A 14,457-nucleotide genomic window follows, 5' to 3' on the forward strand; every position below is an offset into this window, starting at 1 on the left:
CAGAATTGTCTGAGTTGCTTCTCCAGCAATTGGTTACCTGTGAGACTCCTCGAGCTCATTTTGCTCAAGTAATTTGATTCCCACGTTCTTATGAAGATTGCTTTTCTTCCAAAGGCCATTGTGGAAGGGAGCGGACTAGTGCTGTTGTAAGTGACAATGCAACCCAAAAGAGAAAAGAAAAGAAAAAAAAACCCCACGTTTTAAATTGCTGCAAAGCTTGCATTGTGATGTGACAGACATCACTCATAAGCTGGCTGTGAGTAATAGCCACATGCATTTGGAAAGCATCTCATCAAAATATCGTTCAAATATAACCTGTCTACTAACTTCTAAAATATTAATAACTTTTGGATGGATGTGGCTGGACGGGACCATGTTTCCCTAGTGGCTCTACAAATTCCAGTTACACAACAGTTTCTGCAGGCTTCCTGATGCAGTGCCTATGGGCACCACGGCACCCTCTGGTACCTATCCTGGTTTCTTGCTCTGTGCTTTTAGAAAGTAGGAAGGGCTAGGTGGGGCATTTTCCCCAGAGGGCTCCTGATTGCCAGTGCAGGTTAAAACACAGAGTGTCTGCCTGAAATGCTGAATTTTAGATGTATAACCTCCCCCCTGAGAGCTTGTGGTCCTCCTACAGCAGCCATTTTATGCCTGGCTCCACCTCCTGAGGCAGACATATTGTGATTGCACCCACCATCCAGTGTTCAGATTCCAAAGATGCCTGCAGGCTCAACAGGGGCGGTTACCCCTGCAATCTGGTTCCCTTTCCTAAAGGTAAAGGTATCCCCTGTGCAAGCACCGAGTCATGTCTGACCCTTGGGGTGACGCCCTCCAGCGTTTTCATGGCAGACTCAATACGGGGTGGTTTGCCAGTGCCTTCCCCAGTCATTACCGTTTACCCCCCAGCAAGCTGGGTACTAATTTTACCGACCTCGGAAGGATGGAAGGCTGAGTCAACCTTGAGCCGGCTGCTGGGATTGAACTCGTAGCCTCATGGGTAAAGCTTTCAGACGGCTGCCTTACCACTCTGCGCCACAAGAGGCTCTCCCTTTCCTATCATCATCTTTAATGACATTTTCAGGATATGGTGAGTGACTCAAGAATCATGTGCCTGACAGGGACTCCTTCCAACCAGAACGTTTTCTCTGACAGGCAAGCTCTTCCTCCAGTCACCTTTCTGGATCACAATTATAATAGACCTGCAATTGCAATAGACCTGCTCAGAAGTAACAGACATCTGCAGCACAGGACCAGGCAGTAGCGAAGTACCCACATGGTTTTGCTAATTGAAACCATTATTGTTGCCCCTCCTGTTTATTAGCACTTTTAAAGGGGGGAAAGATGTGTTTTTCCATGTAATTCTTCTCTTTTAAAACACTAACGTCCAAGGACTTTGATTAATTATGAGGACTGAGGGTTAGGCTTCCTCTGTGCTCCCCAGAGGGCCCCAAATACAGTTGAATGAAGAGTTGTGATGTTTCCCGTGACTGTTTTGGCCCAAAATTATCACATCCCCAACATTAGAAAGAAAAGGAGCGAACTTCACAATGATTAGGAAGTTATCCCCCTTTCCAGAGTCAGCAGGTTTGGTAATCCTGACCATATTACAGTAACCTTGAGGTTAGATTACTGCAAAACACTCTCTGTGAGGCTGCCCTTGAACACGTCAGGCATAACATGGGTTTTGGACACCAGGAACACCACTAATGAAACATACACTGGGCAGCCAGTTTGTTTCAGTTGTGAATGGGCTCACTGTTATATTCACATAACTGAAGGAGCCCCCCCCTCCCCCGTTCTGATGTGTCCTGTGAGCTGACTGACAGGTGCTTCACAGTCCCTTTCTCTTGCCTTGCATGTTTGCCTGTCTGTGAATGGGGATTCTTCTGCGTAGGCCAGCTCTGTGGGATCACCTCCCTGGAACTGTGCACTCAGAATACACCTTGATTTGTTTTGTTAAAAAAAAAAAAAAAACTCCCCCCCCCCCCCGATTTAAAAAAAAAAACGCTTTTGTCTTCCTATTCTTCTGTGTGGTGGTATTTTAAAAATATATTAATGATTATGTAGTTTGGTTGGGCTGTTTCTGGTCGAAGTTTGCTTGAGATCTACATTACATAAGAACATTGGGAAAGCCCACTGGGTCAGATCAGTGGCCCCTCTAATACAGCATCCTGACTAACACTGAGAGTTCCTTGTTAGCCAAAAACAGGGCACAGAGGTTGAGGTCTTTCCCTGGTGATAAGAACTAAAGGACATAAAAAGAGCCCTGCTGGATCATACTGGTGGTCCATCTGGTCCTGCATTCCATCTCACATACAATGACCAACCAGTTCCTCTGGAGGTTCACCGCTGGATCATAGAGTCTGAGGCCTTCCCCCATTGTTGCCTCATGGCATTGGGATTCAAAACTGCCTCTGAACATGGAACATGCATTCATGTTTATATGATACTTTTATTGTTACTGTGTTTTGTTAGTAGACATCTTTAGACAAAGATCGGGTATCATTCTAACATAAATACATTACATTCATGGGGAACCTATGAAACCATCAGGAAAAAAACAGCACAAAGCTACTCTCAGAAAGGTGGGCAAATGTTGTCCCTATCTTGAAGAAAGGGAAAAAGGAGGACCTGGATAACTATTGACCCGTCAGCCTGACACCTGTAGCTGGAAAAATTTTGGAACAAATAATCAAACACTTTGTCCTTGAGCAGCTGGAACTGAGAGCTGTGATTTCCAAGACTCAGCATGAGTTTCACAAGAACAAGTCATGTCAGACCAACCTTATCTCTTTTTTTGAAAAAGTGACTACCTTGCTGGATCAGGGGAATGCTGTAGACATAAGTTTATCTGGATTTCACTAAGGTTCCACATGATATTCTTGTTGACAAGTTGGTTACATAGAATCACAGAATCATAGAGTTGGAAGGGAACTCCTGGGTCATCTAGTCCAATCCCGTGCACTATGCAGGACACTCACAACCCTATCGCTCATCCACTGTGACCTGCCACCCCCTTAAGCCTTCACAGAATCAGCCTGTCCGTCAGATGGTTATCCAGCCTCTGCTTAAAAATTTCCAACATTGGTGAACCCACCACCTCCCAAGGAAACCTGTTCCACTGAGAAATCGCTCTAATTGTCAGGAACTTCTTCCGGATGTTCAGATGGAATTTCTTTTGAATTAATTTCATCCCATTGGTTCTTGTCCGTCCCTCCAGGATTACAGTGGATGAGCGATAGGGTTGTGAAAACATGAGGAAACAGTGAACCAAACTGAATGCTAAAGGGAGGAAAATCCATGCAGAATAAAAGAAAGTCCAATGCACAGGCACAGTGAAAGCAGGGTGAAAAGCAGAATGAAGATGGAAAAAAAACGGAGGGGATTCCAAGTGAAAGCAAAGGAAAACATCAGTGCATAAAAGGTGTTTCTCTCCTTTCCTCTCCAGAGGTAGGCCACAATGCACCGCACTCCTGTTCATGGATGTGAACGGACCCCTGAACCAGATTTCAGGAAGTATTTTGGTGTACTGCAGGAGAAGAGGAAGTCGTGCACCATTGGGGGTGATCCTTGCGCCCATGGAAATGCTGGTCCAGATCCATGGCAATTTTAAAACTCTGTTTCAATAATGTGTAAAAACTGAACAGTTTGTGTCCATACATACTAGTGTACATCCAAAGCAAGGAATAGACACTATGATAGTGTCCAGATCACACAAAGGGATGATATCCCTTTACTCTCCTTTGATTACACCTCACTTGTGTTCACTTTTGGGCACTGCGGTTTAGGAAGACACTGACTAGCTCTAACGTGTGCAGCGGAGGGCAATGGAGATGGTGAGGGGTCTGGAGACCAAGTCTGAAGAGGGAAGGTTGAAGGAACTGGGTAGGTTCAGTCTGGAGAGGATATGACAGAGAGAGGTCATGTGATCGCCACCTTCCAGTAATTAAAAGGGGTGGAACAGAATTGTTTGCAGTTGCTCCTGAAGGCAGGACCATAACCAGTGGACTGAAAAGGAATCAAAGATTTTGAGGCTAAACAAACATTTGGAAGGACTTCCTGACAGTTAGAGCAGTTCCTCAGTGGAGCAAGCTTCCTCAGGAGGTGGTGGGCTCTCCTAATTTGGAAGTTCTTAAGCAGAGGCTAGATGATCATGTGACAGCAATGCTGTTTCAGTGAATTTAGGTAGATCATGAGAGGGAGAAAAGGAAGGGATGTGCCAATGCTTGGCTCTTGGGACCCTTTCCTACATGGCCAGAGTAATGCTGATCCCTTCTTTGGGGTCAGGAAGGGATTTTCCTGCAGGCCACAGATCCTCATGGTTTGATTTTTTGCCTTCCTGTGGACATAGAGCAGCGGTCCCTCAGGAAGACGTTGTGAATTCCGTCTTGTGCAGCAAGTTGGACTAGTTGACTTTTAGGGTACCTTCCAGATCTACAGTTCTCTGCTCGTAGAGATATCATTACAAGGTTTACATATTAATTTTTAAAAGGTGAATTAGTTTTGCCTGGGGGGAAATATTCTTTTCAAACTGGAATGTGCATAAACTCCCATGTTCTTCAGGAGACTAAAATTCTGTTCAGGCACTGCTATTCACTGTAATTTGTCATCATCCTAGCACAAAAGGACAAGACAGGGGAACAATGGGCTACACAGGCAGAGGCTTAGATTATTTTGCTAGACAGCGGATGGTATTATTGAAACTTGCTTATTGTCTATGCATTGTGGAGATGTGTAAGAATTGTGGTTCATTTGCAAAATAAACGTGCACTTTTTGTATAGCAGCGAATACAGCATACGATCAACGAATCTTTTAAACATACCTCCTGAAAATCAAATAAGATTGCATCATAGGGTTGTGCCTTAGAAGAATCCATTCATGCACCCAAAATAAAGAAAACAAAGGGGAGGGACTGTGGCTAACTGACAGAGCATCTGCTTGGTGTGTAGAAGGTCCCAAGTTCGTCTCCAGGTTAAAAGATTAGTTAGGAGGCAGTGTAAGAGACCTCTGCCTGAGACCTTGGAGAGCTGCTGTTGGTCTGAGTAGACAAAACTGACTTGGATGAACCAAAGGTCTGATTCAGTACAAGGTAGATTCAGATTCAGAATCTGAATCAGTACAAGGTAACTTCAGGTGTTCCTGTGTTTTTTTCAGATTTGCACCCATGATCATTGTGTTCTGTGCGTGTCCACTGATCATTGTGGAGGCCCTGCTTGGGTGCTCCTGCCATCTGAGTTTAGATGGGGAGTTATGTCTGCTCCCCTTCTCTTTCATCCACCATACTAGTCGCATGGACCAGGAACTTCTCCATGCATTTTTCTCACTTTGCTCATTGATGGTATAGACCAGGGGTAGTCAAACTGCGGCCCTCCAGATGTCCATGGACTACAATTCCCAGGAGCCCTTGCCAGCATTCGCTGGCGAATGCTGGCAAGGGCTCCTGGGAATTGTAGTCCATGGACATCTGGAGGGCCGCAGTTTGACTACCCCTGGTATAGACAGTGATACAAACTGCTCTCCCCAGGGATTTCCTTTAATTCTTCAACCAGTGGGGCTTCCACCTGGGCCATGGGGTAGAAGGCCATACACGGTCTGGGCTCTGTGTATCTAAGGGACTGCCTGTCTCCGTACGTCCCCTGTGGGGCACTTAGCTCAGCAACAACAAAATGCCTGGTGATACCTGCCCCAAAAGAGCTCCAACAGGGCCTTTTTGGTCCTGGCCCCTGCTTGGAGGAATGAGGTCCCAGAGAACATCGGGGCCCTAATGCAACTAATACAGGTCCGTAGAGCCAGTAAGATGGAGATCTTCCACCAGGCTCACAGTTGAGGCCACTTTGGACAAATAAACCAAGTAATAGTGGGATTCCCCACTGTAATCCAACAGCTCTTGTTCACCTGAATGAGAAGAACCAGGGGACATCACCAATGGTCTGTCTGAGGGACTCAGTAGTTATTGATTTTGATTGTTCTAATGATTTTAATCTGTGTTTTAACAATGTTGTAAACCGCCCTGAGACGGCAGCACCGATAAAGGCGGTTTTGAAAGCTATAAATAAATTAAATCCATTCACGCCTATTTTGTGATCTGCTGTTATCCAGAATCCCAATTCCCCGGGTCCTGCAAACACAGGCTTAATCTGCCACCCCAACATCAAAGTAAATTAGGTAGAATCAATGCTGATCCTAGCAGGCTAGTGCCTCAATCAGGGGTAGTCAAACTGCGGCCCTCCAGATGTCCATGGACTACAATTCCCAGGAGGCCCTGCCAGCGAATGCTGGCAGGGGCTCCTGGGAATTGTAGTGCACAGACATCTGGAGGGCCGCAGTTTGACTACCCCTGCCCTAAATAATGGATCCTCTCAGCAGTTTAAGCATCATTTCCTCCCAAGTCTGGAAATACCTGTTGTACTCCTGAACATGGATGTGTGAATTTGCCAGCTCTGGATTAGGGCTGCGTTCTCCAGCGCACTTCGGCTGCTTTGGCGAACAACGAAGTCTGAGGCGGCCAGCACCGCCACGTGGAAGGTAGGATAGGGGTGGCAGTGGTGCAGCAGCCAGCGCCCGTATGCAGGCGCAAATCTCTGTGCCTGTGCTAGCTGGTGTGCCGCTGCTGGCAGCACCCCTCCCTGCCGTGCCACAGTGCTGGACGTCTCGGGCTTCAGTGTTCGCCGAAGTGCGCCAGAGCGCACAACCCTACTCTGGATTGTGAAGTGCCAGGAGACTGTGCAGGTGGAGCCTGGGAGGGTAGGGTTTGGGGAGCGGATGAACCTCAGTGGTGTGCAGTGCCACAGAATCTGTGCTCCAAAGCAGCCATTTTCCTCCAGGGGATTTGACCTCTCTCTTCCGGAGACTGGTTGGAATTCTGGGAGAATTATCCAGTCACCCCAAGGAAGGTAGCAAGCCTCAACATTCTTCCGGCTGGTGAACCTTGTTCTTTCTTTGCCTAGGTTTTCCCAACGAACCGGCTGCAGTGGTCGCACTCACCACAATCAAGGAATGGCTAAGCAAGAACTACCACGAGGTATGGCTTTACAGACTTCTTGGTGCTGAGCTTTGTATAGGCTGAAAACGGAGAGAACGCTTGAAAATCCCGATTCCTGCACTGCAGTTATGGCTTCATGTAGGCCCAGATGTGCCTGGGAGCATTTGGGGTACAGCTGTGTGATATCCAGGTGCCTGTGTTTCGAAACCGTTGTGCAGCTTATAAACCGCTGTTGGCGTTGTTGAGGGCGTATCGTTTTGCTTGCAGTTTCTGTTGTCTCAGAGGCATGAAAGGTAGTGTGCTGGTGGTGGCTCAGAGTGCGCACTGCGGACGTGCTTGTTGTCAGTGGTTGAGAAGCCCAAGTGGGAAACTCTTTGACTGAATTCTTCACCCAGCGGAGAACATGACGTGTCTGCAGGGAGATCTTAAAGACACACAAAATTTAGTAATTTTACTGTTAGTCCCTCTACACCCCTTTAGTGGCCTGCTATGAATCTGTGGCACAAGTAGCATCCAGATTTGCATTTGTTAGAAAAAAGTCTCCTTGCATAAAGTTGAGTAAACTGTACTTGTTAATACGTAAGGCCTGTCATTTCTGTGTGTGTGTGTGTTGTGTCTCAGCACGTTCTCTTTATTCGGGATATTGTGTCTGTTGCATTTTAGTTATTGTCAGGGACTGAATTTGCTGCCCAGAGGTAGCCTGGCAGCACAGTTGGCTTCAAAAGGGAATTAGCATAAATTCATGGAGGATAGGTCCTTCAGTGGTTACTAGCCATGGTTAGAGAAGGGAAACTCAGAATTTAGAGGACAGCAATCTTTGGGTATCAGTAGTAGAAGGACACTGCGGAGAACGCCTTGAACTCTATCCTGTGTTCAGTGGTTCTCCAGAGAAGATGGTTGACCAGAATATGAATACAAGATCCAACAGGTCCAGTGTAATGTTCTTCTCAGGGGAAGGCCCCAGCCACTACATCCTGTAGTTGGATCTAGAGAGGAACTGGCGGGCCACCATGTGAAGCTGGATGCTGGATTAGATGGGGCACTGGACTGACCCAGCAGGACTCTTCTAATGTTCTCCACTGGAGCATCAGTCTTCAGCTGTTGTCTTGAACAGAAAGCAAAAGAACAAATTTCCCCTAATATGCTCCTGTATAACCTTCACAGTCTCCTTTTGTCGTCCTCTTTTAATCACTCTGACGTTGTTGCGTTGCTCTTTGGGAACACACAGAAGTGAGATGAGAGAGAAGCTTAAAGCGATTGTGATGACTTAAATACAAGACAGCCAAATGGTTTTGTCACGGCTGACGTTGCACAGTGTTGTTAATGCCATGTCTTTTGAATTAGCATCCGTTGTGTGGTACAGTTCAAAAGTCTACTGAATGGTAATAACACCTGCAGAGAATGGTCCAGGTGTGTGTTTGTCAGACTTCAAAGGGACGCTGTCCTAGAGAGAGCAGTTTAATGGGCTGAATGCAAAGGTGACCTGCAAGCTGAAGGTGTCCTCTGTCAGTGTTCAGGAAAGCCAGGAGATCGCCAGAGTTGGCGAAACTAAAACCAGTGATATTCTTATTGGGGAATACGTATCATATACATTTAGTTAATAGGAAAGTTGCCTAGTCACTGGTACTGCCTACAGCAGGGGTAGTCAAACTGCGGCCCTCCAGATGTCCATGGACTACAATTCCCATGAGCCCCTGCCAGCATTCGCTGGCAGGGGCTCATGGGAATTGTAGTCCATGGACATCTGGAGGGCCGCAGTTTGCCCACCCCTGGCCTACAGTAAACAAATTCTAAAGCAGTATAGTGCAAAAAGATCAAACTTACTTTCATTGAGGTAGGTTTGTTTCACATCTGTGTTGCAATAGAAAGGGGGAAAGAGAGGCCTAATCTCAAGGATTCTGTTTCCTGTCTCAGCTTAGTGACCGGCCATTCTGGCCTCATGTGCGTGGAAGGCGGGTGGCCCAACAATGTGATTTATTTTCATATGATGATGTTTGGGTTGGACCTGAGGGATTTGCGTCAGAAGCGAGGGGGCTCTTTGTCTGGGGGGATGAAGATGACTCTCAACAGTCCTGGGACAATCACCAGTGGTAGGTGTTTGGGTTGCTTCTTTATCCTCCGAAATAACAGGTCTGATGTCTTCTTTTGATTTGTAAACTGGAGTGGGCACTATAATCCTGACCACAATTCCTTGGACTTAGGTTGCATAGAAAATAAATACATCTAGACTGAGACTGGGAAGGGCAGCATGAAGGAGATAGAAATGGTTCTTAAATGTCAGGATGGCTACTAGGATCAAGGTAAAGGTAAAGGTATCCCCTGTGCAAGCACCGAGTCATGTCTGACCCTTGGGGTGACGCCCTCCAGCGTTTTCATGGCAGACTCAATACGGGGTGGTTTGCCAGTGCCTTCCCCAGTCATTACCGTTTACCCCCCAGCAAGCTGGGTACTCATTTTACCGACCTCGGAAGGATGGAAGGCTGAGTCAACCTTGAGCTGGCTGCTGGGATTGAACTCCCAGCCTCATGGACAGACAGCTTCAGACAGCATTTCTGCTGCCTTACCACTCTGCGCCACAAGAGGCTCTTAGGATCAAGATAATTCATACTATAATATTGTCCTTTTCTATGTATGGGCATGAAAACCGGTCAATGAAGAAAGCTGATTGCTTGGAAAGGTGGTGTAACAGGACAGTTTCACAGACCACTAAAAGGCTTCATTTGATCAAGAACCCACTTAAGCTAAAATGACCAAACTGAGGCTATCAGACTTTGGCCACATTAAGAAAAGACAAGAGCTACTGAGAATGCAATAATGCCAGGGAAAGTTGAAGGCAGCAGGAACTGAGGAAGACCCAACATGGGATGGATGGACTCTATCCAGAAGATCCAGGCTCCGAATGATATGATGTTTTGGAGGTCATTAATTCACAGAATCACAATAAATCAGAAGCAGCTTGGCAGCACGTCACATGCAGGCATCGAATGCTTAACACAAACAGACAATTTTGTGAGGCTGCAGAAAATATCTATTATTGTGTTGTTTCATGGAAGTTACTGAACACCCAGTGCAGAACTTGGTATGAAGAACCACATAAGCAGATTGGCCATCGCAGGCTAAAAACTAGTTCTACCAAGCCCTCAGGCAAAAAGCACCTGGTAAGTGATGACTCATATTTAGTTGTTCTTTACGAATTGCTCTGGTCTGGTTTTGAAATACAGCCCTTAGTGGAACTAATTTCTGGCCATGGTCTGTGCTGAAGCTTGCTGACTCGCAGCCTGAGGGTAAATTGAGTTTGGACGTTCGTAAATGGAGTTTATATTATAAGCACTGAAATTCTTTGCATGGAGCTCACCAGAACAGCATTAGTCAGCAGTATCAGGTTAATTCATTGCCACTCACCTGGGTTATTTCTTTTAGCAACCCACACTTTCACATTTCACAAAAGCATGGCAGCGGTTTAATGGAAACATCCAGGTCATCAAAGAGAATTTGGGTCCTATCGCACAGGAAATTATCCTCTGGGAATTTGTTTTAAGAAATAGCCTGTTAAAACTCCTTGGATGGAGAGCACTTCTTTTTTGTGATAATTTGACAAGCTTAGATCATTTGACAAGTGCCACAACACTGTCATGTTCCCTCATTATAATGCCACAAAGGAGCTGCAGGGCTTCATCATGCCTTGTGCCAGTGCGCCCCCCGCCCCCTTCTCAGATAGAGTCCTTTGAAATAATGCAGCATTTCCAGTTGGTGTGTCCCCCACAAGTCTACTTTAAAGTTGCCTTCGATAAAAAAGACACCCGCCTTGTCGTCTGTCAACACCATCTTACCAATTATGATAAAGGACTCAATTAAATTAGCAGATTTTGAGAAATGTATAGTGGGGGTCCTCAGCCTTTCTGAGTCTGTGGGCACCGTTGCAATTCTGATGCATGGTGATGGGAACAAGTGCAAAATGGCTGCCAAAGGAGGCGGAGCCACATATGCAGAGGAAGCTGAGGTACAAGAAGGAGGATTGGGAGAGACAACACTGTTGTGGCAGCTTCCACTGAAAAAATGTTATTTTCATATCCATGGGCCAGTCACAAGGCCTGCAGGGTAAGTGCCTAACCTGTCTCCACTCACTTTCTGGAGACTTTTGAGGGGTACAGGGAAAATGTTGGTGACCTCCATTGTGCCCACAGGTCCCCTGTTGCCCCGGATCTGTAGCTCCTCAATCTTCCTTGTATTTTTTCTTGTGGAGACAGACGGGCACCTCTTGTGGAGGTGAAGAGGACTTTTTTTTGAAGGAGGGTGGAGCAAATGAACTCTACTGTTCTGTGAATTGTTTGGTTCTGGCTGGCATGTCTTTCTCTTCTTGTTTTGTTTATTCAGCTCTATACCGTTTGTTTAATGCTCCATTTGTACCAGCCGTGTAGGGAGCTGTACAGAAATAACACAACCCCAGCCTGGGGGGCTTTCATATTAAGTTCTTGTTGTTTGTTAGTGGCAGGGCAAAATGAGTTGTGACAGATGAGTGTGCAGAAGAGAGCATCTTTTCCAGGAAGAGAGGCTTCATATCAATTTGCCTGCAGAGCAAATGATCTTTCTTTCTTTCTTTCTTTCTTTCTTTCTTTCTTTCTTTCTTTCTTTCTTTCTTTCTTTCTTTCTTTCTTTCTTTCTTTCTTTCTCTCTCTCTCTCTCTCTCTCTCTCTCCTCTCTCTCTCTCTCTCTCTCTCTCTCTCACTCACTCACATTCTAGCTTGGGAGGCATTTCTTCTTGATAAAGTATTTATGTTTGTAAAATAAAAAATGTATGTGACATCTGCATTTGCTCGAGCCAATGATGAGAAATTTGGGTGACTACCTTGGACTTGCCATGAGAGGAAGAAAGGAAAGTATAGAAGTAATCTTAACCATTAGTGGCTCTAATATTTTGGTAGAGCCACTAAGGGCGGAGCAGTGTCTGGGACACATCTGGCTGTCCGGATACCACTTCTGGCTGCATGGGCCAATCTGGGCATGCCCAGCAAAACTAAAAAGGTTTGGCAACCCCTTGTCTTGATATGGCATGGAAATTGCAGAAACAAAATAGTGGCACAAAATGATTGCCATAGGAGGCATAACCAGTTGCAAAATTATTGCCATGACATCAGGGTAGATACTTGTGTTGTCGTGGCAGCTGCCGCCAAAGCATCATTTAAAACAATTTTGCAATGCCAATCAAATCTCCAAGAGTCAATCAGAAGCCTTGCTTCCTGGCCCCACCCACTTCCTAAAACACGTGGCAGGCAGCAGAAAAGGTGGCGGAAGGCATCATGGCACCTATAGACACCAGGTTGGGTATCATTGCCTATCCATAGATTTGCCAATCATGGTTTCATTGGATGACTTGTCTGGTGGCCACCGCTGCTTGACTCACCTGGGCCCAGCCTCACTCGTGGGGAATTGCATGACTTGTCCCACTGGCAACCACTACCTCACCTGCTCAGCTAACCAGCCCTAGCTTTCCTCCACTGGAGTATAGTGGTGGAGGATGGAGGCAGGCAGGTAAGAGGCAGGGTCCTTTCCAGGCCATTTCGGTCTCACATTATGCTCCGGCCAGTATTTGTGAGTTTTACCGTGGCTGGTGATTCCAGGAACAGATGCCCCACAAATAAGAACAAACAAGATGGCATGCTGGATCAACCCATGGCCTAGCCCAGGGGTAGTCAAACTGTGGCCCTCCAGATGTCCATGGACTACAATTCCCAGGAGCCCCTGCCAGCGAATGCTGGCAGGGGCTTCTGGGAATTGTAGTCCATGGACATCTGGAGGGCCGCAGTTTGACTACCCCTGGCCTAGCCAGTCCAACGCTCTGTGTCTCATAAGTGGCCAAAACCCAGGTGCCATCAGGAAATCCACCAGTGGGGCCAGAAATCCCGAAGCCTTCCCACTCTTGCCCCCCAAGCACCAAGAAACCAGAGCCTCACTGCCCCAGATGGAGTTTTCCTTGAGGCTAATAGCCATTGATGCACCTCTGTTCCATTTGGCAAAGGTCTGCTGTATTTTGTGAAAAAGTAGAAGATGGACAGGTACTTCTCACGGATACTTGAGGCTGTTTCTGCGTTGAACAGCATTCGCTGGCAGGGGCTCCTGGGAATTGTAGTCCATGGACATCTGGAGGGCCGCAGTTTGACTACTCCTGTCTTAAGGTTTCAGATCTCAGGAAGTGCTGATGAGCATTCTGTTGAAATCAGTCCTGAAATGTAATCTCGGTGTCACCCATCAGCAGGGAATCCTGCTGTTGTTGCCTGCTTTCCCTTTATTTTAGCGCAATTTGTTAAATAAATCATTATTCTAACTCCAAGCACGAGGACTGGTTTGCTTGACCAGACTTTGTCTGGGCTCCATATTTATATAGTGAGAAACAAAGCATTTCAACATGGCCTCGTTTGGAAGGAGCAATCACATAATGGTGACGGAAATTCAGTTTGCTATTTTGGTTGCTTTTGCCCGCAAGGAAGACTACATTAGCAGCCCCACATTCCTTTTTTTTTTAGTTTTTAAGCCAGAGTTCTCTCGGGTAGCTTAAAAATTACCTGCTTTCTATTTCTATGTTCTAATTAAGGTGGTAATCACCAGGCCGCTGATTGAAATGAAAATCAGCCATCATCCCACTGTCATCTTGCTTAAGTCCATAACGGGGAAAGTCGCTTTTCCGCACTGCAGAAAAAGAGATGATTCGCTCCCGGGATGACACTCCCCTAGGGCTTCAAAGAGAATCCGGCATTCTCCCCAAAGGCTCAACTGAAATATCATCTGACCAGACAAGTCACTTGTTCAGGTGCTGAAGAAACCGTCAAGGGAACGGCATTCTTTATGAGGCCTTCAGGCTTGATCCTACTTCACTCACCGTGGCTTTCTTTAATTATGATGTACCATTTAAAAGGATGAGAGATGTTCTCTCTGAAGAATTTGCTGGGATTAACAGTGATGTATGTTTGTTAGGACGCTGGGAAGACCATAAACTCAGTGAGGCTTTCTGGATGGATATGAGTACTCCATTGGGCTGACCTGGATGGCCCAGTCTAGGCCAGTTGCATCAGATCTCAGGAGATAAGCAGGGTTGGCCCTGATTAGTGCATGGATGGGAGACCATCCAGGAAATCCAGGGTTGCCTTTCAGAGCATTTATTGCCTTGAAAACCCTAGCAGGCCTTTGTAAGTTGGGTGAGATTTGACGGCTGTTCCAATACCACCACCATTGTTGAAATATCTCCACAGCCTTGGATCGCTGAAAGGGTTGGAGATACCTTTCCTTCCACTAGCTATGCCAGAATCCTGCAAGGGAAAGCCAACAGCATCAGGTTACCTTCCCTAATGAGAATCCTGTTCCTTTGGTATTTGTGTTACGATGAATAACCTTTGAGGCTGGACAGCTTTCAAGGTGAAATTCTGAAGCCCCGTTAACTCAGCGTCTCATAAATTCTCTTCTTTAGCCCTGTTCAGTGGCA

At 46.3% G+C, this 14,457-nt stretch overlaps 1 protein-coding gene across 5 annotated transcripts in view; it reads left to right on the forward strand.

Moving 5' to 3' along the window:
- MACROD2 (mono-ADP ribosylhydrolase 2) overlaps window positions 1-14,457 on the forward strand; it is a 1,296,381-nt gene that overhangs the window by 842,695 nt on the left and 439,229 nt on the right. For all 5 annotated transcript variants that reach the window (XM_077316459.1, XM_077316450.1, XM_077316428.1 and 2 more), the window contains one exon: window positions 6,949-7,022. In XM_077316459.1, the coding sequence (XP_077172574.1) occupies window positions 6,949-7,022 (74 nt within the window). The remainder of the gene's footprint in view (window positions 1-6,948; window positions 7,023-14,457) is intronic.

Source organism: Paroedura picta, chromosome 1, assembly GCF_049243985.1.
Source record: "Paroedura picta isolate Pp20150507F chromosome 1, Ppicta_v3.0, whole genome shotgun sequence".
Lineage (NCBI taxonomy): Eukaryota > Metazoa > Chordata > Lepidosauria > Squamata > Gekkonidae > Paroedura > Paroedura picta.